At 36.8% G+C, this 24,720-nt stretch overlaps 1 protein-coding gene across 2 annotated transcripts in view; it reads left to right on the top strand.

Annotated features, from left to right (window-relative positions):
• The window catches only part of LOC115212855 (puratrophin-1-like), a 402,149-nt gene that overhangs the window by 47,187 nt on the left and 330,242 nt on the right, over positions 1-24,720 (top strand). For both annotated transcript variants that reach the window (XM_036503619.1, XM_036503620.1), the window contains exons 2-3: positions 3,119-3,767; positions 6,336-6,503. In XM_036503619.1, coding sequence (XP_036359512.1) covers positions 3,389-3,767; positions 6,336-6,503 — 547 coding nt within the window. In that variant the 5' untranslated portion in view covers positions 3,119-3,388. The remainder of the gene's footprint in view (positions 1-3,118; positions 3,768-6,335; positions 6,504-24,720) is intronic.

The following is a 24,720-nucleotide window of genomic DNA, read 5'->3' as shown; positions in this document are numbered from 1 at the left end:
TATATAGGGTAGCGAATATTTGTTATAAATATCACCACTAGTGGCCTAGCATGTATAAATAGTCAATAGACAACATATTCATATTTTAAAATAGTGTACAGTTAAACACAAAACTACCCTTTAACAGGTAATTTTTACATGCTAGAAATAGCAACCAACATGGCCAAAACTACAATTTTATAGCAATTTTTAAGTAAATGAAAAATAAAAACTTTTACCTTGTTATTTTTATTAGCTGTTATAACATGGTTTCGAATTTCTTTAGCAAATACGATTATTTGCTATCCTTTAATAGGTAATTTAGCAAAACAATATTATCCAATGATGATTTCAATATCGAAAATTGCTATAAAATCATGGTTTTGGCCTTGTTGGCTGCTATTTCTAGCATATAAAAATTACCTGTTAAAGGGTAGTTTTCTTTTGTGTTTAAATGTACACTATTTTAATATATATATATATATATATATACATATATATATATATCTTTTATTTGTTTCTCTCATTAGACTGTAGCCATGCTGGCATACCACCCTGAAGAATTTCAGTCAAATGAATTGACTCTAGTACTTTCAGTTTTAAGCCTAGTACTTATTCTATTGGTCATTCTTATTTAACTGCTAAGTTACAGGGATGACACACTAGCCATAGCAGTTGTGGAGAAAAGCACAGGCGTGTGCAAGAGTACAGAGAGAGAGAGAGAGAGAAAGAGGGACTTCTTTCAGTTTTTGTCTAGGAAATCAATTTATATTATAATATAAATAATATATATATATATATATAAATAATATAAATAATATATAGATAATATATATATAATAAAATATATATATATATAATATATATAAATAATATATAATAATATATATAATAATATATATATATATATATATATATATATATATATATATATTATATATATATATAATAATATATATATATAATATATATATATATATATATATATAATATATAATAATATGTAAATAATATATATAAATATATATATATATATATATATATATCAATAATTATATAAATTATATTATATTATTTATATTATTATTTAATTGAATGCCATGCATCCATTTCCAAGTATATATAATATTTATATTATTATTTATATACATATATATATATATATATGTATGTATGCATATAAATAATAATATAAATAATATATAAATATATATATTATTTATATTATTATTTAATTGAATGCCACGCATCCATATCCAAGTATATATATATATATAGATATATATATAGATATAAATACACACACACACACACACACACACACATGTACATACATATACACATAAATGCATGTATGAGTCCACATAATAATCAATTTATAAGTAAAAATCTTAGGTAAAAAAATACCAGGTAAATGCTATGTCATATGTTTTGTTTTTATTACTTAATCTTTGAGAAGTTCCAGTTTTATTGGAAAAGAATTCCATTAGTTTTTCTTTGTGTGCAAGCGATAAGCTTTTATGCTGAAAAGATAAGTTGATAAAAAGAAAGCGAAATGAACTAATCTTTATGGAAGAAAATTTGGTTTCAAAATTCGTATTTGCATATGTTGTATATGGAAGTCTAAAAATGAAAAGACAATTTAGTTTTAAATTATTTTTCTCTTGTCAAACATAAAACATCTGTAAAAGGGAAAAGAAAAGATATTTCTTGGCAGAACAGTTGATGATTGGTTATTATTTGTACTTTGTCTTCAAATACTACTACTACTACTGCTGCTACTGCTGCTGAGGAAGAGGAGGATTGATAAAGTACTAGTTCTATACTGTGGTCAACTCTTGTTTCTCTCTTGCTTTCTCTGTTGCTTTTTTTTATGCGGATTAAATTATCTGTGGCCATACTCGGAGAAGGATGGATTCCATCTGGTTTAAGAATTCCTAAAATAAGGACATGATGAATGTCACAACAGCACCCCTACAGCTTCTTCAGAAGTTGATGGCCCAAATCAATTATGAAAGCTATCCCACAATAGAATTTTTTGATTGAAAATTACCAGCCCTTGTTGCTTCTTCATTTGATCCAACCCCAGATTTGGACATGAGAAAAATGACAGTCAAATCTCCCTCAAATTTAGGAAGCATGATACATCATAAATTTCATGAATAAAACTCTAAATTATAGAAGATATTTGAAAGTATATTTGTATCTCACACAACATGACATCAATATTATGAAGCTAAAGGAATGCCAAATTATTGTGTTGGCGTCATAGAAAGCAATGATGTATATGGAAATAGTAATTAGTTTATGATTACCAATCCTCTCTGTAATTTCTGTGTCATATAATGTAAAAGTGCTTCAGGTTCAAAAGAGTGTGATGGAAATTTACACGTGATTGTTACCAGCGTCGCCTTACTGGCATTTGTGCCTGTGCTAGTAGGGTGCTGAGAGCACCACCCGAGCGTGGTCGTTGCCAGAGCAGCCAACTGGCCCCCATGCCGGTGGCACGTAAAAGGGCACCATTTGAGCGTGATCATTACCAATGTTACCTTTCTGACACCTTTGCCGGTGGCATGTGTAAAAAGATTCGAGCGAGGTCACTGCAAGTACTGCCTGACTGGCCCCCATGCCGGTGGCACGTAAAAAGGCACCATTTGAGCATGAGCATTACCAACGTTGCCTTACTGACACCTGTGCTGGTGGCATTTGTAAAAAGATTCGAGCGAGGTTGTTGCCAGTGCCGCCAGACTGGCCCCCATGCCGGTGGCACGTAAAAGCACCCACTACACTCTCGGAGTGGCTGGCGTTAGGAAGGGCATCCAGCTGTAGAAACTCTGCCAGATTAGATTGGAGTCTGGTGCAGCTATCTGGTTCGCCAGCCCACAGTCAACCTGTCCAACCCATGCTAGCATGGAACGCGGATGTTAAACGATGATGATGATATGTAATCCTGTTTTGTTGAATTAAATAATTAAAAAGATGTTTCTATTGTTGTTATTGCAGCAGGAGTCTGCTGGTTGCCTTGCTTCATAACTAATACATTTGTCACAAACAGTTTTATGAGTCTGTATTTGCAAATTAAAACCAAAAAGTATTGTCATAATTTAAATGTACTAAACAAAATTTAATTTCGTTTCAGATTTCATCACCAACTTCACGTGTGATCAATGTTTATACACAACCACTGATATCTGAAACCAGCCTCAAATATATTACAACTGGAAAGTATTTGGGAAGATTTCCATACAAGTTAACAACAATTTGGTATTTTTGTAATTCAAGCTATGACTATTTTCATACCCTTTCCAACATTTACCACATTTACCGCTGTCAAATTTTACAGTCATCTGGTTCACGCATTCAACATTCAGGAGAAATTAGTCAAGATGTAGCATTCTGTGGGCAGTTGATGCCCAGAGCAGATGACAACTTCACTTTGCAGTTTGTGTCAACCAAACTCTTTCAGGATTTGCTATTCAAAAGCTTTCTGTCTCTTTTGACCAGAAAGTATCTTGAGGATTTGTTTCCTTGGATATTTAATCCAAAGATTTATATATTGCCAAGAAGTTGGCTACTCTCCAGCATGTCACATCGCAGCGAGATTTGCAACTTATTTCAGAGATGTTTGCTGACGGCTGAAGACAGCATCCGGTGCTTAAGATGGGATGACCTTGTGTCCAATCCACCTGCTACTCTTCCAGGTGATCCAGAACAGCCATTGATCCATCGTGGAGTTGAAGAAGATGAGGCTAATCTGGCTGATACTGATAAACTAATGAACTTTGATGGTAGGTACATCTTTTGAATTTTCTTTTAACTTCTAACTCCACATCTTTTATTATTATTTCTAATTATTGAGGCACCTGTGCCGGTGGCACATAAAAAGCACCATCCGTATGTGGCTGATGCCAGCGCCACCTTGACTGACTTCCGTGTCGGTGGCATGTAAAAAGCACCAACCAATCGTGGCCATTGCCAGCCTCCCCTGGCACCTGTGCCGGTGGCACGTAAAAAGCACCCACTACAATCATGGAGTGGTTGGCATTAGGAAGGGCATCCAGCTGTAGAAACACTGTCAGATCAGATTGGAGCCTGGTGCAGCCTCCTAGCTTCCCAGACCCCGGTCGAACCATCCAACCCATGCCAACATGGAAAACGGATGTTAAATGATGATGATGAGGGTTTTATGGATATTTGTTTAAGTTCAAATCATACCCAAGTCAACTTTATTTTTCATTCTTTCAGGGTCAATAAATAAAGTACCAGTCAAGGGCAGTAAGTTTTTTAAATTATTAGAGCATCAGATGGACTGCCTTGAGGTATGTGTTCTGGCACTGTACATTCTGTGGAGGCACATGGCCTAGTGGTTAGAGCAGTAGACTCACGGTCGAGGGATCGCGGGTTCGAATCTCAGACCGGGTGATGTGTGTGTTTATGAGCGAAACACCTAAGCTCCACACGACTCCGGCAGAAGGTAATGGCGAACTTTTGCTGACTCTTTCACCACAACTTTCTCTAACTCTTTCCTCCTGCATCTTGCAGCTCACCTGTGACGGACCTGCATCCCGTCCAGGTGGGGAACCTATACGGCAAGAAACCAGCCCTTATGAGCCACGCGTGGATCGAGTAGGACAAACTGTACACTCTGAGTTCAAAATCTTTCTTAGACCACCATTGTAGTGAAGTATCTTCTTGTAGACGGTTCTAGTAAATATATATAAAAAAAAAAAAAGGCATTGCCCTTAAAATAGTTTATGACATCCTTATTGAGTCGGGAAAATTGTCAAATATCTTTTGGATAAGTTCCTGCCATAATTTAATGACAGAAAACTGCAATATTTGACCCTGGATATGACACTCGTGCAAACAGTTTCAATCTAGAATAGCAATGTTACGGGCAGATATAAAATCTTAGCAAATCATCATAATTTTTCATACACTGTTGGTCGACTCTACTTTTTCTTACCACTTTTGATTTTAAATATATGTACAATCAGCAGAAGTAAAGAAGCAAAAAACTACTCTTTTATTTAAAAGACGAAAACCAATTTTTTGTCTATAACTTTTTCTTGTAATCTAAAAGCTATCAAATATTTTTTTACATTGCAAATTCAATTGGACATCATCCAAAGGTATTTAAAATCGTTTTCTTTGAAGTAGATCTAACTATTAATATCATCAGTATTGGATGTCTGAGAAGTAGAATAACAATAAAAATAATAGTTTTTCTGCATCAAATGTGTATATTTTCTTTACTGTAGTATTTCATGCCATTCTATTTTATTCTCAGCTGCTAACAATTTGAATTAATATTTCATTGGTTTTGATGTGTTTTTTTTTTATGTTTGGTTATTATTATTTTTAAATAATTATAACTAATTTATTGAAAAACTGGTAAACAAAATCAACATTAAACATTTGATCATTGCGTATACTTTTAACTTTCTCTGTGTCAATGATTATATCAGTTGTCAGACTGCAATTAGCGACTAATTACAGATTCCTGCTTCTTATAATGTTTCTATATCCAGTCAAGCTGTAAGTGTATATATATATACATATATATATTTAACTTTTGTTTCTTTTTTTTTCTTTATAGTTAAGTGGATTGTAAGTATCCAATATGGTAAATTTAGTTTCCACTCAGACACCTTCCACCCAGTTCACCCCTGATAGTAGCACCCCTTCAACTGGTAATCAACTTGATAGTATGGGGGAGGTATTTGGGTGGTAAAGGCTCTTGCTATCTCCATGTCATGTAAATTATTTAAAACAGTGCTTTAGGGGGCAGTCAGTTTACCAGTGATGTATGTTGAAATGGTTCTTATATGTATGTTCAAGTGGTAGTGGGAGTGTAGTCCTATGCTATACTTCCCAATAGTCATGCTGACTGTAAGTGGAGACAGCCTACACGCACACACACACAGAAATTCCCCAGGACTGTTCCTTTGCTTACCCTTGGTTTTCTTCTGTTGAGAGACTGCTATACATACATATTACTCTACATGTATTCACTGGTTCCTCACTGTTTCGTTTTTGTTTTTTTTTCCAAATATCTGACAAACTGGGCGTTTTCAGTTAATCTAAGTTGTTCTGCTTAAAATTACAGGGTAGATCTGCTTAATATTACAGGGTAGATAGCTATCCGGATAGATGGACGAATAGACATATTGCAAAAAAAAAAAAAAAGAAACCACAAAAAAAGAAACAGAAATACAGTCACAATTTATATTTAAACGGGTTTATTGACAAATTAAATAATGTGCGACAAAATCTTTGAATTACTTGTCTGAAGTGTACTGTCATGTCTCAGGGTAGAATCGATTCTGATCATTCCTGTCTTTTCAATTCCCCAGGATCCTTGTCTTTATTGGATGAAATGGCACTTGGTGAAGGTGAGAGTTTATCAACTCCATCCAGTCCGCACTCAATCTCTTCTTACAGCCGTCGACAAATAAACCTTCCAAAAGGATTAAAAGATTTGGATTACAAAATATTACAGTCGGGGATCTTCATATTTCCTGGTAAGTGTCTTTTAAATATTCAATTTATTCTTTTGCTTCTTTTACACAGAATTTATTTACAGAGTATTTAGGGGGATTCACATGACCTGATATATTTTTTTCTCATTTCTGTGCAAACTCATCTCCATCTCTCTCTTTACACACATGTATGAATGTGGTTGTATGCAATACATGTACTGTGTATTTGTGCATGTATGTGTGTAAGATTGTGTTGTGTGTGTGTGTGAGAGAGTATGTAAGAGAATCATCATCATCATTTAGAATGTATGTAAATTTATGCATAGCTACACATATACATGTATACATTTACAAATACACACACACACACACACATATATATATACACACACACACACACATAAATATGATTATGTCTGTGTGCATATGTGTATTTATACACACACACATTCACATATATATATGTGTGTGTGATGTGTGTGCATCTATATACCTATAATTGTCCCTATCATTACATTTGCTTTAGTCAAATATTTTAATCAATATTTCATTTTTTAATGACCTTTATTTATGATTTGATAAAATAAACAATAACAAGAATAATAAAAGTATACAAACTATCACACACACACACACACACACTCATGTGTGTATAATATGTATATATATATATATATATATATATATATATATATATATATATATATATGGGCGCAGGTGTGGCTGTGTGATAAGAAACTTGTTTCCCAACTGCATGGTTCTGGGTTCAGTCCCACTGCATGGTACCTTGGGCAAGTGTCTTCTAATACAGTCTCAGGTCGACCAAAGCCTTGTCAGTGGATTTGGTAGATGGAAACTGAAAGAAGCCCATTGTATCTATCTGTCTGTCTGTCTGTCTGTGTGTGTGTGTGTGTGTGTGTGTGTGTGTGTGTGTGTGTGTGTATGTGTGTGTTTGTTCCCACACTATCACTTGACAACCGATGTTGGTGTGTTTATGTTCCCATAACTTGGAAGTCTGGCGAAAAGAGACCGACAGAATAAGTACTAGGCTTACAAAGAATAAGTCCTGGGGTTGATTTGTTTTGACTAAAGGTGGTGCTCCAGCATGGCCACAGTCAACTGACTGAAACAAATAAAAGAATACACAAATACTCACACACACACACACACACACATGCACACTCCTGTATGTATATATTTGTTTACATATCGCTGTATATACACGCAGATATATTCCAAGAATAACATAAATTATATCGAAGCACCACTTCCAATTCAGGATATGCTTAATATCTCCATTTATTTATTGTTGCACAAAAGTATTTCATGCAGCATGTTTTAATAATTCTCATTCAAAAACATATTTCTTTGGAATGGACAAGTCTAAGGGTTTGTTTATTGTCCATGTGAGAGAGTGAACAAGTGTTAAGGTGGATATGAGAAAAGGTATGTATATCAATAAATAGAAGTAAGGGGTGAAATGAGAGAGGCAGGGATCATATTTCTTTGAAATGTTCCCGTATTTCAATTTTGTTGCATCCATTTAATTCTAAATCATGTGTATACACACATACATACATACATACATACATTTGATAAAATAAACAACAACAAGAATAATAAAAGTATACAAACTTACACACACACACACACACTCATGTATAATATATATATATATATATATATATATATATATATATGGGCACAGATGTGGCCGTGTGATAAGAAACTTGTTTCCCAACCGCATGGTTCTGGGTTCAGTCCCACTGCATGGCACCTTGGGCAAGTGTCTTCTAATACAGTCTCAGGTTGACCAAAGTCTTGTCAGTGGATTTGGTAGATGGAAACTGAAAGAATATACATACATACATCTATCTATCTATCTATCTGTGTATGTGTCTAAATATATAACATACATACATACATACATACATATGTACGTACGTCCGTCCGTCTGTGTGTATGTGTCTAAATATATAACATTAGATTCTAAGTTAGAGGTAGCTCTAATAATGTAAACATGATAGATGTCACATACTTACTGTATGTGCCTTTGTTACTAACCCAGATGAAACCACCTCTGGTTCTGTAGTACAAATGTCTTGTTTTCAAAAGTTCTGAATTAAAATCTTTCACCAAAACTTAATCACAATTTATGTACCTACCACTAGCTTAATGATAACTAAGTTATTTTACTAAATTCTTTGTTATATTTAAAATTAATTGAACAAAACACAGAACATCTCAACAGGCACTTTTGACAAGTTGTGGTGCACCTGAGCACTGTATACAATAATTTCCACGTAAAAAACACCATTCGAGCGTGATAGTTACCAGCATCGCCTTACTGGCACCCGTGCCGGTGGCATGTGTAAAAGATTCAAGCGAGGTCATTGCCAGTGCCGCCTGACTGGCCCCGTGCCAGTGGCACATAAAAAGCACTCACTACACTCACTGAGTGGTTGGCATTAGGAAGGGCATCCAGCTGTAGAAACACTGCCTGATCAAGATTGGAGCCTGGTGCAGCCATCTCGTTTGCCAGCACTCAGTCATATGTCCAACCCATGCTAGCATGGAAAGCAGACGTTAAACGATGAGGATGATTATAAAAACACTATTCGGTTGCAATGTTTTGTCCAGAAGTCCTTTTAGGATGTAGAGTGTTAATAAGCACTGTCCACCTCAGAATCAGGTGAAACAAATTGTCCTGTAGATGAATGAGAATGGTAGACATAGGTATTTCACTGTTATTTCGGCCTCATCAGTAATGTATACTTGAGTCACCTTCAAAATGAATTCTAATCAGTGGTCTGAGGTAGATGCAAATAGTGTAAGATTTTTTGCTTGCATGGCACTGTTGCACACCTAAAGATCAATTTTATGCTACCTGCATATACCGAGACCAATGGTTTGAATTTGTTTCAAGGATTACTCAAGTATATATATATATCTACCATCCTCATTCACCTACAAGGCAATTTGTTTCACTTGGTTTGGTTTTGAAGTATACAGTGTTTTTCAACACTATATGTCTTGAAGGGGCTTTACGTAGATGAAATACTGCTGTCAAAAGGTGTTTAACCAAAACATACATTATGTGACATCTATAATGTTTCCATCCATCCATCCATCCATCTATCCATCTATCTGGTACTCGCAGAAGAGGAAGACCCAGGAAAACATGGGATGAAGTGGTAAGGACTGATCTCAAGATGCTGGGCTTCACAGAGGAAATGACAATGGATTGCGATGTCTGGTGATATGAAGCTGAGTTCTAGAAGTGCTGTGTGTCCCACCCACACTTAACAAGAAAACTTCTCACACACTCCACCACAACAAACAAAACTACATCTCTTCCTCACATTTCCACTTCATGCACTATGGTTACCTCCTACTCCCAATCCTGTCCTCACAGCCCTATTCCTCTGTATTATTGCTATCCAGTAGCCCCACCGACTCTATACATGCCCAGGTTTTTCTGACTCACTCTCCATCTCTGCACTCTTTAATCACAACTTCCTTCGCAATATCCTGCCACTTATATCATGATATTCAAACATCAAGGGTATGCCCTGGCTCTTGCCACCATCCATATCTCCCTCTTCCTTTACTTAACCATTCCATTTATATTCAGATTCCTGTCCCTTGTGAGTATGCCTGGATCTTTGCCACCATCTCTATCCTGCTGTCTCCCACTCTCTCTCTCCTTCTCCTGCACTTCCCTCAAGTTGGGTAACCATGTATTTCTTTCACAGCAGTGCACATGTTTCTGTCTTCATTCTTGATTCCTCTCTCCACCCATTCCCGACCCAGCCGGGTAACCTAGTACCTCCTCTATCTGTTTCTGTATCTCTGTCTCTAACCTTTCATCATCCGACACAAGATCACCTCCTCCAATGTCCCCTCCCCTCTCAAAAGATATTTTTTTCGTCTTACAAGTACTTTGTGACCCCATCAGTGTAGGTGCCACTTAAAATCACCCAGTCCACACTGTAAAGTGGTTGGCATTTGAAAGGGTATCCAGCTGTAAAAACCTTGCCAAAACTGACCTTACCTGGGCTTGTGCCATGTAAAAAGCACTAAGTCCACTCTGCTGAGTGGTTGGTGATAGGTAGGGCATCCAGCTATAAAAATCCTGCCAAAAGAGTTATAGAAGTCTGGTGCAGGCTTCTGCTTGGCCGGTTCTTGTCAAACCATCCCAACCATACCAGCATGGAAGGGGGACGTTAAGCGACGATGATGACAATGATATATATATATATATATATATATATATATATACATACATACAGTATTAATAATGATGGGGAGATTGGCATGTAAAAAGCACTAACCGATTGTGGCCGTTGCCAGCCTTGTCTGGCACCTGTGCCGGTGGCATGTAAAAAGCACCCACTACACTCACGGAGTGGTTGGCGTTAAGAAGGGCATCCAGCTGTAGAAACTCTGCCAGATCAGACTGGAGCCAGGTGCAGCCTTCTGGCTTCCCAGATCCCCGGTCGAACTGTCCAACCCATGCCAGCATGGAGAATGGACGTTAAACACTGATGATGATGATGATGATGAATGGAGATTTTCCACATCTATAATTTTATTAACCAGTTATTTACAGCATTCTTTTCTGGACCTATGCACATTTCAGCTGCATTGACTGCACACTGTTAGATATGCATCTGTCACCAGATGAGGGATGGTGACAGAAAGGGCATCCACTCATAAGAGGTCTGTGTCAATGAATTCTGTGCGATCCATTCAAGAGTGATAAAGCGGATGTTAAAACAACAATTACATATTTATTATGTAGGTAGGGTAAAATCCAGCCTGTGTCCCCTTTGAAGGGATGAAACTAATAACTTCTATCATTTTTTATCTCGGGTTTTCCTTGATACTTCAACAAGGGAACTGCAAATGGATTTTATCTTTTACTATGGATTTCATTAATTCTTTGATCTTGGAATTACCAATTACTATTATCTTTGGACACTCCCTAGTTCTTCAGCAAAAAGGTAACTAATATCCTTGATTAAAGCTATTCTTTATTTATTTTTTCTCATTCCAATGATGGAATAGTTGGCTTATAAGGAAATCATTGCTTGATAACATATGTTCCACATGCTTAGCTATTCTAGAAACAGCTGTAGAAGACTTTATGTATTTACTATAACTATTTCACACTATAGGCGCAGGAGTGGCTGTGTGGTAAGTAGCTTGTTTACCAACCACATGGTTCCGGGTTCAGTCCCACTGCGTGGCACCTTGGGCAAGTGTCTTCTATTATAGCCTCGGGCCAACCAAAGCCTTGTGAGTGGATTTGGTAGACGGAAACTGAAAGAAGCCTGTCGTATATATGTATATATATGTGGGTGTGTATGTTTGTGTTTGTCCCCCTAGCATTGCTTGACAACCGATGCTGGTGTGTTTATGTCCCCGTTACTTAGCGGTTCGGCAAAAGAGACCGATAGAATAAGTACTGGGCTTACAAAAGAATAAGTCCCGGGGTCGATTTGCTCGACTAAAGGCGGTGCTCCAGCATGGCCGCAGTCAAATGACTGAAACAAGTAAAAGAGTATGTTTAAATTATAAATCAAATGCTCTAAAGTGATACCACATGTTTTGCTTGTTTATTCTCTATTTCTAATATATATATACTTAGTAGGTAGGTAGATAGATAGATAGATCAAGTGAAGGGTGAAGTTGCTCCAGTAGAGCCTCTTCTATGTAAATCTAGTTTTGGGCATTATGAAGTTGTTTGCTTGTTAAATGACTGAGTGGATTCATTAGTGAGCTACTTGGCTCAAAAGTTTTCATTTCAGATCATCTCACAGTTTTTCTAGCGCCATTTCAGTAGCAATCAGGAACCTTGACTTTCTTAGAATATGTCAGTTGGGCTAATTGTATAAGGTTGAGTGGGTGTTGGTGCTTAACCACTGGTTACCATTGTAGCTGCGACCATCACATTTTTTCTGGATATAGGATTACATTATCTAATGTAATTTTAGAATTACATTACCTAATTACCTAATTACTCCTTCTTCCTCCATTTTTAAGGATGTAGGGTGTGGCATGAGTAATATTTTGTTGTTATTTCTAGCAAGTTGCATGACCACATAGAGGCTTCCTCATTGGCTCATAAGATTATGTGGTTCTTTCTTGTTATCATATGAGTTTACAGGTTTTATATAATCCTAATTATAACATCTTATCCATATTAACACATCATACAGTAATTGCAATATTTTGTCCGATCTCATTCCACCACATAAAAATATCCATTCCCTTTTGATACCAACCCCTCCTAAACTAAGCCTGTCACAAAATCTCGATTAAAATGTTGATATTTAAATTAATCATCCATCGTCATAATTCTATTTTTAGAAATGTTTCTTTTCAAACATCAGTTTAATGAAAATGTTCCTTGTTTTACGAAATCCTTCCAAATTCTTTATTCTTTTCAAAATTAATCAAAACTTAAGGGCAGTGTATTCCATTATAAATATTGCCCCACAAAAGGGTTAAGGAATAAGATGAAGGATGATATGCAATATAGTTTCAATTTGATTTCTACACCAATTATTTATGTCATGAAGATAATGATGAGTTTTATCTTTTACTATCTTTTAGAAATGTTTTATCTACCTTTCTCTTCTGTAGTTATGCCAAATTCTACCAAGTTTTTCACACTCAGAGCAAAATGTTTGGCAGTAATCCAAGCTAATTTGTCTCTACAAATATTACTAATTCATATATATATTGCATGTGTGTGTGTGTGTGTGTGTGTGTGTGTATGAGAGAGAGAGAGAGAGCAAAGGAAAGGGAAAAACAACAGCAACAATAATGAAAGATTACTGTTCATTAAATAATGACATCACAACTTCCTACTTTCGCTTTGGCTTTCACGAACAGTACAATATTTGAAACTAGCTACCATTCTCTCCAAGATAATAAATATAGCATATGCACATATATATACACACATACATGCACACACGTTCTCTTGTGTATCTAATTATACTAAAACTGAAAGAAAAGAAAAGAGTAAAGCTAACTATTGTGTGTGTTTGTGTGTTTCACTGTAATTCTGTAGTAATTATAAAGCAATAGAAATTCAATTGCCTACACTGCTGTTTCAGCATCTCTACACATAATGAATGAAAATGAACACGTACACAAAATCGCTCTCTCTCTCCATCTCTCTTTCCCTTCCTTCCTCTCCCTTTCCCCCTCTCTCACATACACATGCTTGTATTACATGTGCTGGTGACTCCCAAATGACTGGGTTTTTTTTTGGCATGTCAAAGGTTTGTCATAGGGTTACCTAGACAGGGAATCATATATACATACATTAATCTGTTTATTTGACATACCTATCTATACAGACACATCATCATCATCATTTAACGTCCGTTTTCCATGCTAGCATGGGTTGGACGATTTTGACTGAGGGTTGGCAAACCAGATGGCTGCACCAGGCCCCAATCTTGATCTGTCAGAGTTTCATTACATATATAATCATATAGTTGTATACACACACACATATACACTCCCTCTCTCTATCTCTTACTCACTCACTTGCCCACCTCTTGTATATTTGAAAATTTACACACCTGTGCACATTTTCAAACATTATAGTAAATAATGCTGTTATTGGGAGACTTTTTTTTACTCTGTGGCAGTACCAAAGCCAAAAAAACAGATCATTGATTTGAAAATCAAGAGGTGGAATATCTGAAATAAGACCAAATTTATTGATTTCCAATTTAGACTGCTGTTGGTTATATAGAGGAGGGAATAATGCCAATATAATGATGTTCTTAAAATTACCATTACAAGGAAAGCTAAGGTGATTCTGGCAGAGACCAGTTCTTGCGATTGTCTATATCGGATGATTGGGAGTTAGGTTGTCATGTGTATGTATGCATGTATCTGTGTGTATGTGTATGTGTGAGATGATATATATATATATATATGAAATTAAATAAGGGTAGAAATTGATATTAATCAATTAAAACCAATGGCCTAGCATATTTTTTTTAAAATCCAAAGATGAAAAATTTTTTTACACACAAAATATAGAGGATTTTAGTGGTCAATCCTCTAAATTTTGTATGTAAAAAAATTTTTAATCTTCAGTTTTTTTTAAAAACTATATATATATAACTGAGAATGTGTGTGTGTGTGTGTGTGTATGTGCATCACTAAAACTTGAGAACTACCCAACCAATTTCATTCAAACTTTACACTTGCCTTACTTAGGATCCATGCTGTGTCATAGGCCAAAAACTTTTCAACTTCTTGCTTAATGTGAGCCCAGAGCAATCTTTTATCTCTTACACTGTTTCAGTATTACATCTCAAAAGTGAAACAATAACATCTCCATTAATACTTTCACTATTATATGCTTTCGATTTCAATTACTTTCAGTATGTAGCTATATATATAACTCCATATGTGTGGACTTGTGTCTCCATATATGTCCTTGTGTGAACTGAAGTGTGTATATATGGTCATGTGTTTCAGTCTTCATTTGTGTATGTATGTGTATGTGTGCTTGTTTGTTCATATAACTTATGTACCTATCCGTCTGTATGTCTGTCTGTTTACTTTCATATCCATATGCTTATATACATGTGCATATACATATATATATGCCAACCATATATATATATATACGCCAACCACTACACTCACGGAGTGGTTGGTGTTAGGAAGGGCATCCAGCCGTAGAAACACTGCCAGATCAGACTGGGCCTGATGCAGCCTTCTGGCTTCACAGACCCCAGTTGAACCGTCCAACCCATGCTAGCATGGAAAGCAAACGCTAAATGATGATGATGATGATGATTTTATATATATATATATATATATATATATATACATACACCCACACACACATATCTATCTATGTAACAGCCCACTAACTATTCTACCTGTATAAACTGTGGCTATGGGGGTATGATAACCACTACATATATTTCCTATTTAGAATTGGGGAAGTTTCATTTATGACGACATACTCCTGTATTTGTCTGAGTGTTGGGTCCTTTGGGTGCTTGGATAAGATGTAGATGTCAAGTTGACCCAGGTTTCCTCCACGTTGGTCCTTGACATGTTGGTAGAGTATGGAGGACTGTTTTTTGTCATCATATTGTCTCAAATGTTCATTTAGTCATTCCGCAGTGCTCCTAGATGTCTCCCCTATGTACGTCATGTTCATGTCTTTACAAGCACCTTCTATGCATCTTATGCTGTAAACTACATTTCTAGTTCTACAGTTAATGCCAGGGCTAATCCTACATGCCATGCAGTTATCATTGGTGCATGTGGTTTTCTCAAAGGAGTACATCCTGCATAATTGCGACCTGACAGAGTTCCCTGGCTTTTCAACAATCTTAATGTTGAGTTTGGTCTCCTTCAGAGCTGTCCTAAATCTCCAGGCTAGTTCTCCATGGGCTGTGGCCTCTACAAACATCACTCCTTGCTATTTGTTGGTTTTATACCACGTGTTTCCCCTGCTTGCTTTGTCAGGCAAGAAGTTGAAAACTTCTTTGGCCCATGACACTGCATGGATCCTAAGTAAGGCATGTGTAAAATTTGAATGAAATTGGTTGGGTAGTTCTTAAGCTTTAGTGATGCACATACAGACACACACACATAGTTTTTATTTCTATATTTAGGGCAGGTATCACTGGTATCATTACATATAATTTATCTAATTTTTTTCTAGCACACCTGTATACTCAAACCCCATCTTCCTGATCATATCCAGAGAATTGCATGTGGTGCATGAAGTTGTGTATATGTTTTTTCATTTCATAGGTTTTGCATAGTGGGGACACGTTCATTGTCCTAAGTCTGTTATCAGTATGTTAATTTTCATGTTGTGTAACAAAGCTGAGTTCTTGTGAACAACAAATATCAAGGAGTGATGTTTGCAGATGCCACAGCCCATGGAGAACTAGCCTGTAGATTTAGGAAAGTTCCGAAGGGGACCAAACTCAACATTAAGATTGTTGAAAACATCTGTAATTTACAGCAAACTTGTTAGCAGGAGAGAGAGAGAGAAAAAAATAAACAAAATGAATCAGCACTTGTAAAAATGTAAACACTACTACAAATTATCCGACTGCATTAAAAAAATACCAAATTATATTTCCATATCAGCCACTTTAACAGTTGGTTTCATGCCAGGAGCTGAGATTACTAATCTTCCTTAGTTAAGCCAACACACACTTTCCCCCACATCTAGGTACATCTTGGAAGTCTTTTTTAGTCCTAGGCCCAACATGATAGAAAGGCAGGCTGCACATGCATATGTAACACAACATGTTCACTTAACAGCCATTGCAATTCAGTGACCATTCTACAGGGTGTCCACAAAGTCTGGGTACATGGAGTAAATAAAATCATAACATTAACCATAAGAAATAATTTTTTAAAGTACGTGTTAATCCCCATGTGGGTACATGGAGTAAATAAAATCATAACATAAAGAAATAGATATAAGAAATAATAATTTCTTAAAGTATGTGTTAATCTCCATGTACCCAGACTTTGTGGACACCCTGTATACGAAGGGATGGTGTTATTAAAAGATCCAAATTGAATGGCAGATGTGTGAAAATATATGGGCATGACAGGTCTCAAGCCAGGTGAGATTGTAGTCATGGCTGATGCTGGAATTTCGTACCTGGCACCCATGCTGGTGGCACATAAAAATTACCTACTGCACTCTTGGAGTGGTTGGTGTTAAGAAGGGCATGCAGCTGTAGAAACCATGCCAAATCAGATTGGAATTTGGTACAGCTCCCTAGCTTACCAGTTTTCAATCAAGATGTTTTTCAGTTTCCATGCCAACTTGAAAAACATATGTTAAATGATGATGATGTCCTTGAAAGTATCCTCTTTCAACAGCAATGACAAAAATGCAAGTACATTTTATAACAAGCAAACATTGCATTTTGATCACCCTAATTTATGACAGCACACTATTTGTGTCCTCACAATCACTCCAAATGTTAGCCCTCATTATTAATGAAGGTCTTTTCTTGTGACAGCATATCCTTATCATTACTTGAACACGAACATGAAAGGAATAGGATTCACTAGACTACTTACCTCAATATTCAACATAAATTAGGAAAAGCCAACAAGGAGAACATCTTTGTTGTCTTTTGTCATGCTAGAAATTGCACCTGACAGTCTTCAAAAAGGTAGGCCACATCATCATCAATTAATGTCTTGGAGACACTTTATTTGAAAAAGTAAGATAGGATTGTCAGCAATAGAATACTGTTGTTATGTTAGCTTGTTGCTTCAGATGAAGCTGGTCAGTGATGATGTAATTCAAATGTCTGAGTTGCTACTGTCAAAGTGGATGACTTAATTATCGTTGTTGTATGAACAGTATCTCAGCATCGTTGTATGTGTGTGTGTGGAATGTTGTTGCTGATTTCATGAATGATAACTGTTCATAAACATTTATCATCATCCTCATCATTTAACATCCGCTTTTCATGCTGGTATGGATTGGATGGTTTGACTGAGGACTGGCAAGCTAGGAGGCTGCACCAGGCTCCAATCTGTTCTGGCAAGGTTTCTACAGCTGGATGCCCTTCCTAATGCCAACCACTCTGAGAGTGTAGTGGGTACTTTTTATGTGCCACCAGCACAGGGAGCCAGTCAGGTTGAACTGGCATCAGCCACGCTCAAATGGTGCTTTTAAGTGCCACCGGAACAGGTGCTAGTCAGGCAGCACTGGCATCAGCCACAACTACAGTTTCACTGGATTCAACAGATCTTCTCAAGCACAGTATATTGCCCAACGATTGAAGGGTACTTTTAAATGAGCCCATTATGCGACACTGGCATCGGCCACAGCTATGAACTCACTAGGCTTGCTGGGTCTTCTCAAGCGCCACATACCTCTAAAGGTCTCAGTCGCTTGTCATTGCCTCTGTGAGGCCTAGCATTCAAAGGTCGTGTTTCACCACCTCATTCCATGTCTTCCACAGGTTCCCTCTACTTTAGAGTGTGACACTTCTTCACACAGCTCTCCTCATCCATATGCAACACATGACCATAGCAGTGCAGTTGTCTCTCTTGCACATCAGATGCTTCTTATGTCCAACTTTTCTCTCAGGGTTCTTACACTCTGTCATGTGTGTGCGCACTGACATTACACATCCAGCAGAGCATTCTAGCTTCATTTCTTTCAAGCTTTTGCATGTCCTCAGCAGTCACAGCCCATGTTTCACTGCTGTGTAGCATGGCTGTTCGCACACATGCATCATACAGTCTACCTTTCACTCTGAGTGAGAGGCCCTTGGTTACCAGCAGAGCTAGGAGCTCTCTGAATTTTGCCCAGGCTATTCTTATTCTAGTAGCTATGCTTTCAGAGCATCCACCCCACTACTGACTTGGTTACCTAGGTAACAGAAGCTATCAACTACTTCTAGTTTTCCCCCCCAGGCATTTATCACTATGAATTTTTGAAAATATCTAATAGTATAGGTTTTTTTTACTTGGAGAGCACATTTTGATACTTCTTTTGTGAAATTTAGCTGAATATTTTAGGATATATAACAATTTGAATGGTCAGCAAATTGATCAAAATCTTACCTAATTAGCCTAAATGAATAATTGGCCATATTTGTGATGTCATATCTTTCAAGCTGAAGTGATAATCATCTTCATATTACACAAATTAATAATGTCCACAGTATAGCAGTTGCTTATTATTTTTTTCCTGATTCCTGAAAATAAAACACTCTTTTTGGCAATTCTAACAAAAAATTGTAAAATATGTATGTAAAATACAGTTGATTTCACAGTGTTTTTTGAGACCTAGCTATATCCAAAAGTACAAGGCACAAGGACTTGAGGTTTGGCCCATTTGTTGTAGGTATAGAACTAAATAAATCCTGAAAGTTTGGAACTTGATACATTTCAATAAAATTTTAATGGATTATTAAGAATGGCTATAAATGGTGGAGTTTCAGATCAGAATACTGATATAAGTTGGATTTTCTCTGTTTTGACAAATTTTTTCAATTTTTTTTTCACCACAACCTTGGAAATGATGGGGGAAGCTTTTTATGAAGAATGTTTTTTGAAAATTTATGATTATTTTTCACCCCCTTCTTTTAACCCCTCTCCTTCACTACCATCCTCTGAACCAATTTTGGATAATTTTTTTTTTGCACTACACACTTAAAAACGATGGGAGAAGCATTTCCAGTTAAAAAAAAAACCTAAATTTTCAAAATATTTTCAGATGAGAAGGTGTGTGTGATGTAAGAGAAATTTAGCTGTTGTTTCTAGCATGTCCAACCGCCATCTGCTACCTTTCTCAGAATTGTATGTTGACTTAGATTAAAAAACAGACTGTGAAGACTAATTCCTTGCTTTGATATTAAAAACATCATTAGTAGGAAAGAGAGAGAGGGAGAGAGAATGAGAGAGAGGAAAAATAAACAAGATGAATGAGCACTTGTGAAAATGTAAGCACTACCACAAATTATCCGACTGTATTTAAATCAGAAAGAAAAAAACCCCATCATATTGCACTTTAATAGTCTACAAAATAATATTCATTTCACAATATAATTTTTATTAACAAATTGTAGTTGTGATACCAGTGCCGGTGACACAGAAAAAGCACCATCCGAACATGGCCGATGCCAGCACCGCTTTGACTGGCTTCTGTGCCGGTGGCACGTAAAACGCACCAACCGATCGTGGCTGATGCCAGCCTCCCCTGGCACCTGTGCCAGTGGCATGTAAAAAGCACCATCTGTACGTGGCCGATGCCAGCGCCGCCTTGACTGGCTTCTGTGCCGGTGGCATGTAAAAAGCCCCACCGATCGTGGCTGCTGCCAGCCTCCCCTGGCTCCTGTGCCGGTGGCATGTAAAAACCACCCACTACACTCACGGAGTGGTTGGCGTTAGGAAGGGCATCCAGCCGTAGAAACATTGCCAGATCAGACTGGAGCCTGGTGCAGCCTCCTGGCTTCCCAGACCCCGGTCGAACTATCCAACCCATGCTAGCACGGAAAATGGATGTTAATCGATGATGATGATGATGAAAATTTTATCAATATTTCTCAGAGAAAAAATTCACATGTACAAAAAACCCTGCTTGGTAAAATTTGGACATCACTTACCAAATGTTAACACAGTGAGAGGGAATAAACAACATTCTCAATGTGATGATTCCATGCTAATTTTGGGCTGTAAAAAACTTATATTGCTCAATTTAGTGCATTTTTCCATAGAAATATGTTTGCTTACCAATTAATTCATCCATTTCTTGAAATTCTAGCTCAAAATCAATATTTGAAGCCTTGGCGTCATATTCTGTTTGACCTCTCTCCATGTGGGAATACGTCAGGTTGCCAAGTAGCGTCAGTATGCATTAATACTACATGAGCAGCTATGGTAGTACAATCTCCATTATTGACTTTGCAATTTTTCACCATATCATGGCTAGATTTAGAAGTGACAATATTGGATTTGTGAGAAATTTTTCTTTCTTATGGTATAAAAAATCATGAAGAAACTGTTCTTTTCTTAGTGAAAAATTAAAGACCTAACCTCATCATCATCATGATTGAATAACTAAGTGCATTGCCCCGTCATTAATTTTGAGTTGTTGTTTAGCTTTGATTGAGCCGCTATCATCATCATCATCGTTTAACGTCTGTTTTCCATGCTAGCATGGGTTGGACGATTTGACTGGGGATCTGGAAGCCAGGAGGCTGCACCAGGCGCTCCAGTCTTGATCTGGCAGAGTTTCTACAGCTTGATGCCCTTCCTAATGCCAACCACTCTGTGAGTGTAGTGGGTGCTTTTTACGTGCCACCGGCACAGGTGCCAGGGGAGGCTGGCAGCGGCCACGATCAGTTGGTGCTTTTTATGTGCCACCAGCACGGAAGCTAGTCAAGGTGGTGCTATATGATCAAAAACATTCCAACCATGACTATGACATCTTTCCTTTCCAATCATATCATCCTATTATCCAATGCATTTTCTTTCTTCAAAATGGATAAAGTTCTATTTTAGGAACATTTGTCTGCTATTTAGAGCAGATTAAGTATGGTTTGTGGATTATAAGTCTGAATCTTCTGCAGATGTCTTGTATTATTTTTTGGCACGAACACATCTCATGCATCACACCATCTTTCCCTTTGGTGTAGGTTACCAGATTTGGAAATGCTTTTTAAGGCTTCAGCCTTCCCCTGAGAATGAAACCATTCCACTTCCGGAATAATGACTTCAGCTTCTTAAGTTATTCATCCATAATGTATTTTATATAATTCCAGTTGCCTTTCAATAAAAGACTCTTTAGAGCAAACCAGCAAGCAGGGCTTCTATGTGTTACTCAGTCTGCTGGATAATTTTTAAAAAATCAAATATCATAATCACTGTTTTGATGTCCATTTTTCCATGCTTTTCATGGCCCAGACAGAATTTGTTGAGGCAGATTTTCAACAGCCAGATGCCCTTACTGTTACAAACCCTCATCTGTCTTGAAGCATGGTAATATTTCCCCATGACCAGACATGTTTTCAGGTAATATTATCATGCAAGGACACTGCTTGCATGATAGAAACTCTCATTTACAATTATCACATGATGTGAAGGTAAATGAGACAGTAACACACACATGCACTCTCTCTCTCTCTCTCTCACATACACGCACGCACACACACACACACACACACACACACACACACACACACAAACAGGCCTCTTTCAGTTTCCATCTACCAAATTCACTTACAAAGGTTTGGCTGGTCCAGGGTTATAGTAGAAATCACTTGCCCAAGGTGCCACATAGTGGGACTGAACCCAGAACCATGATGTTGGGAGCGAACTTTACCACACAGCTATGCTTATGCCTGCAGTATATATTTGGTAATGAAGTTTTGGTTATATGAAAAATGACAGGGTAATCACAACTAGAACATTCTTGATTATTGGTCTTTAATCATTTGACTGAGCTGGGACCAAACAACAACATCATCATCATCATTTAACGTCCGCTTTCCGTGCTAGTATGGGTTGGATGGTTTGACCGGGGTCTGGGAAGCCAGGAGGCTGCACCAGGCTCCAGTCTTGATCTGACAGTGTTTCTACAGCTGGATGCCCTTCCTAACGCCAACCACTCCACGGATGTAGTGGGTGCTTTTTACATGCCACTGGCACAGGTGGCAGGGGAGGCTGGCAGCGGCCATGATCGGTTGCTGCTTTTTATGTGTCACCGACACAGAAGCCAGTCAAGGCAGCGCTGGCATCAGCCACGTTTGGATGGTGCTTTTTACATGCCACCAGCACAGGGATCACAACTACAATTTCCATTTGAAATTAGCTTTCAACTTCAAATTGAATCTACTTTGATTTGAAGTTAAATATTTTTTCATCTATTGAACTGTATTTGATATTGAACCAATTTAAATTATTGACTTCTAATTGAAGTACAATTGCAACAGTGGAACAGGTCTTTCAGCAAAGGAAATATTTGGATATTCAGCATAAGGTTTCTGAAATATTTGGGAAAATAGTTAACAGTAACAGTTTGGAAATGCAGAGAATTAGATCCTTTATACTAGAAGTAAGTAAACCTTCACGTTAAGCTATAGCATGAGTCTGTTTATTTTTGGAAAGGTCTTATTGACAGATTGTAAAGTTCTGGAATGGAATATAAATAGGGGGTTATAGTGTGATAGTGGAGATAGATAGGGTACATGGAAAGAAGAAAATTCTTCTGACAATTATATGTTGAAGTATGTTTGTGGTTATGAGTTTCAATGTAACATCATACCCCAAGGCTAAATTAATTCTGCTACTTCTTTGAAATTGTCCAATAGTACAGCCATATGTTTTAAATTTAGACTAGTTATGTGCAAATATATTTTGACAATTAGGGCTACTAAACAGTTCAGTAATTTCTTATATTACCAAGTTCACAAATTTTAGCTGGAATGTTTGCAAATTCTATCCAGCTTAGTGTAATTTTCTGTGAAAGTCTGTTTTTTTTTTATTGATGGGGAACCATTCAAATATCTATTCATTAAAATTCTTTGAAACCATTCAGCATAAGTGCTACTACTCTCATTTAAAATATCATTTCCATTTTCCAGTTCCTTCTTCAAATGGTTCTTCATCCTCAGTAAACCAGATATCATATCACCTACATTCTTGGAGAATTTTGCTTCTCTGACAAAAATTGAGTACTGCTGAATGTACCAAAATATATCACCTGTGTCAAATTTTCATTGTTCCTTCAGCAATCAAACCATGATCCCATCTTCTTCAAGACTAATTTATTCAATATTTTAACCATACTGGACTGTGGAGAGAATACAACACATCCAGTATATAACACTATGCTCCATACTAACCACTTCGTGGTTTTCAGTTAGAGGGGGAAGGTATTGTCTATGTGAAACCATAAATCTGAGAGTTTTACCTGATTTTATGGCCACTCACCATACAAGCTCTATAGGGCATTCTATTCCAATTTCCTTCAGCTATTTGTCTATATCTTTGCTTACTCTTCTCAATACACCAATTATTATAAGCTCGGACTTTCCAGTTTCCATACTCCAAATTCTTCCTATTTCAAATTTTAAGAGATGATATTTTTTTGGTTTTGCTCTCTTTCTTTACAATCCTGGAATCAAACAGGCACAATGGGTTGATTTGTAAGCAACTTTGCTTTTCCTTATCTATAATTCTTATGCCTGGTCTATTATTTTGTAACTTCTTATCCATTTGGATAGAAAAGTCCCACAAAATCTTACATTTCTCCAACTCTATTTCTCTTTCAACTTGAGGATTGTACTGTGTGTTTCCAGCTTCATCTTTCAACTTGATGATTGTATCATGTTTTCTTATGTATTTGTCTGAATATTTTTTTATCATGCCTAATGCACCTACTATGATAGGGATTGTTTCTGTTTTTAGATTCCACATTCTGGTTACCTCTATTTCCAGGTCTTTGTATTTTGAAAGTTTCTCCATTTATTGTCATCTGCTGGTATTGATACATCAATTAAAAAGCATTTTTTCCTTCATGATCTCTGATAACTATATCTGGCCTGTTGGCCTTAATTTCTCTATCTGTGTGTATTGGCATTCCCAGAGATGGTTGCTTTCTCGTTTTCTGTGACATTATTATTATTATTATTATTATCATTATTGTTATTATTATTGTTATTATTATTGTTGTTATTATTGTTGTTATTATTGTTGTTAT

Source organism: Octopus sinensis, linkage group LG6, assembly GCF_006345805.1.
Source record: "Octopus sinensis linkage group LG6, ASM634580v1, whole genome shotgun sequence".
In the NCBI taxonomy this organism is placed as follows: domain Eukaryota; kingdom Metazoa; phylum Mollusca; class Cephalopoda; order Octopoda; family Octopodidae; genus Octopus; species Octopus sinensis.
Note: the sequence above shows the minus strand (reverse complement) of the source record. Positions and strands in the feature narration are given on the sequence as shown.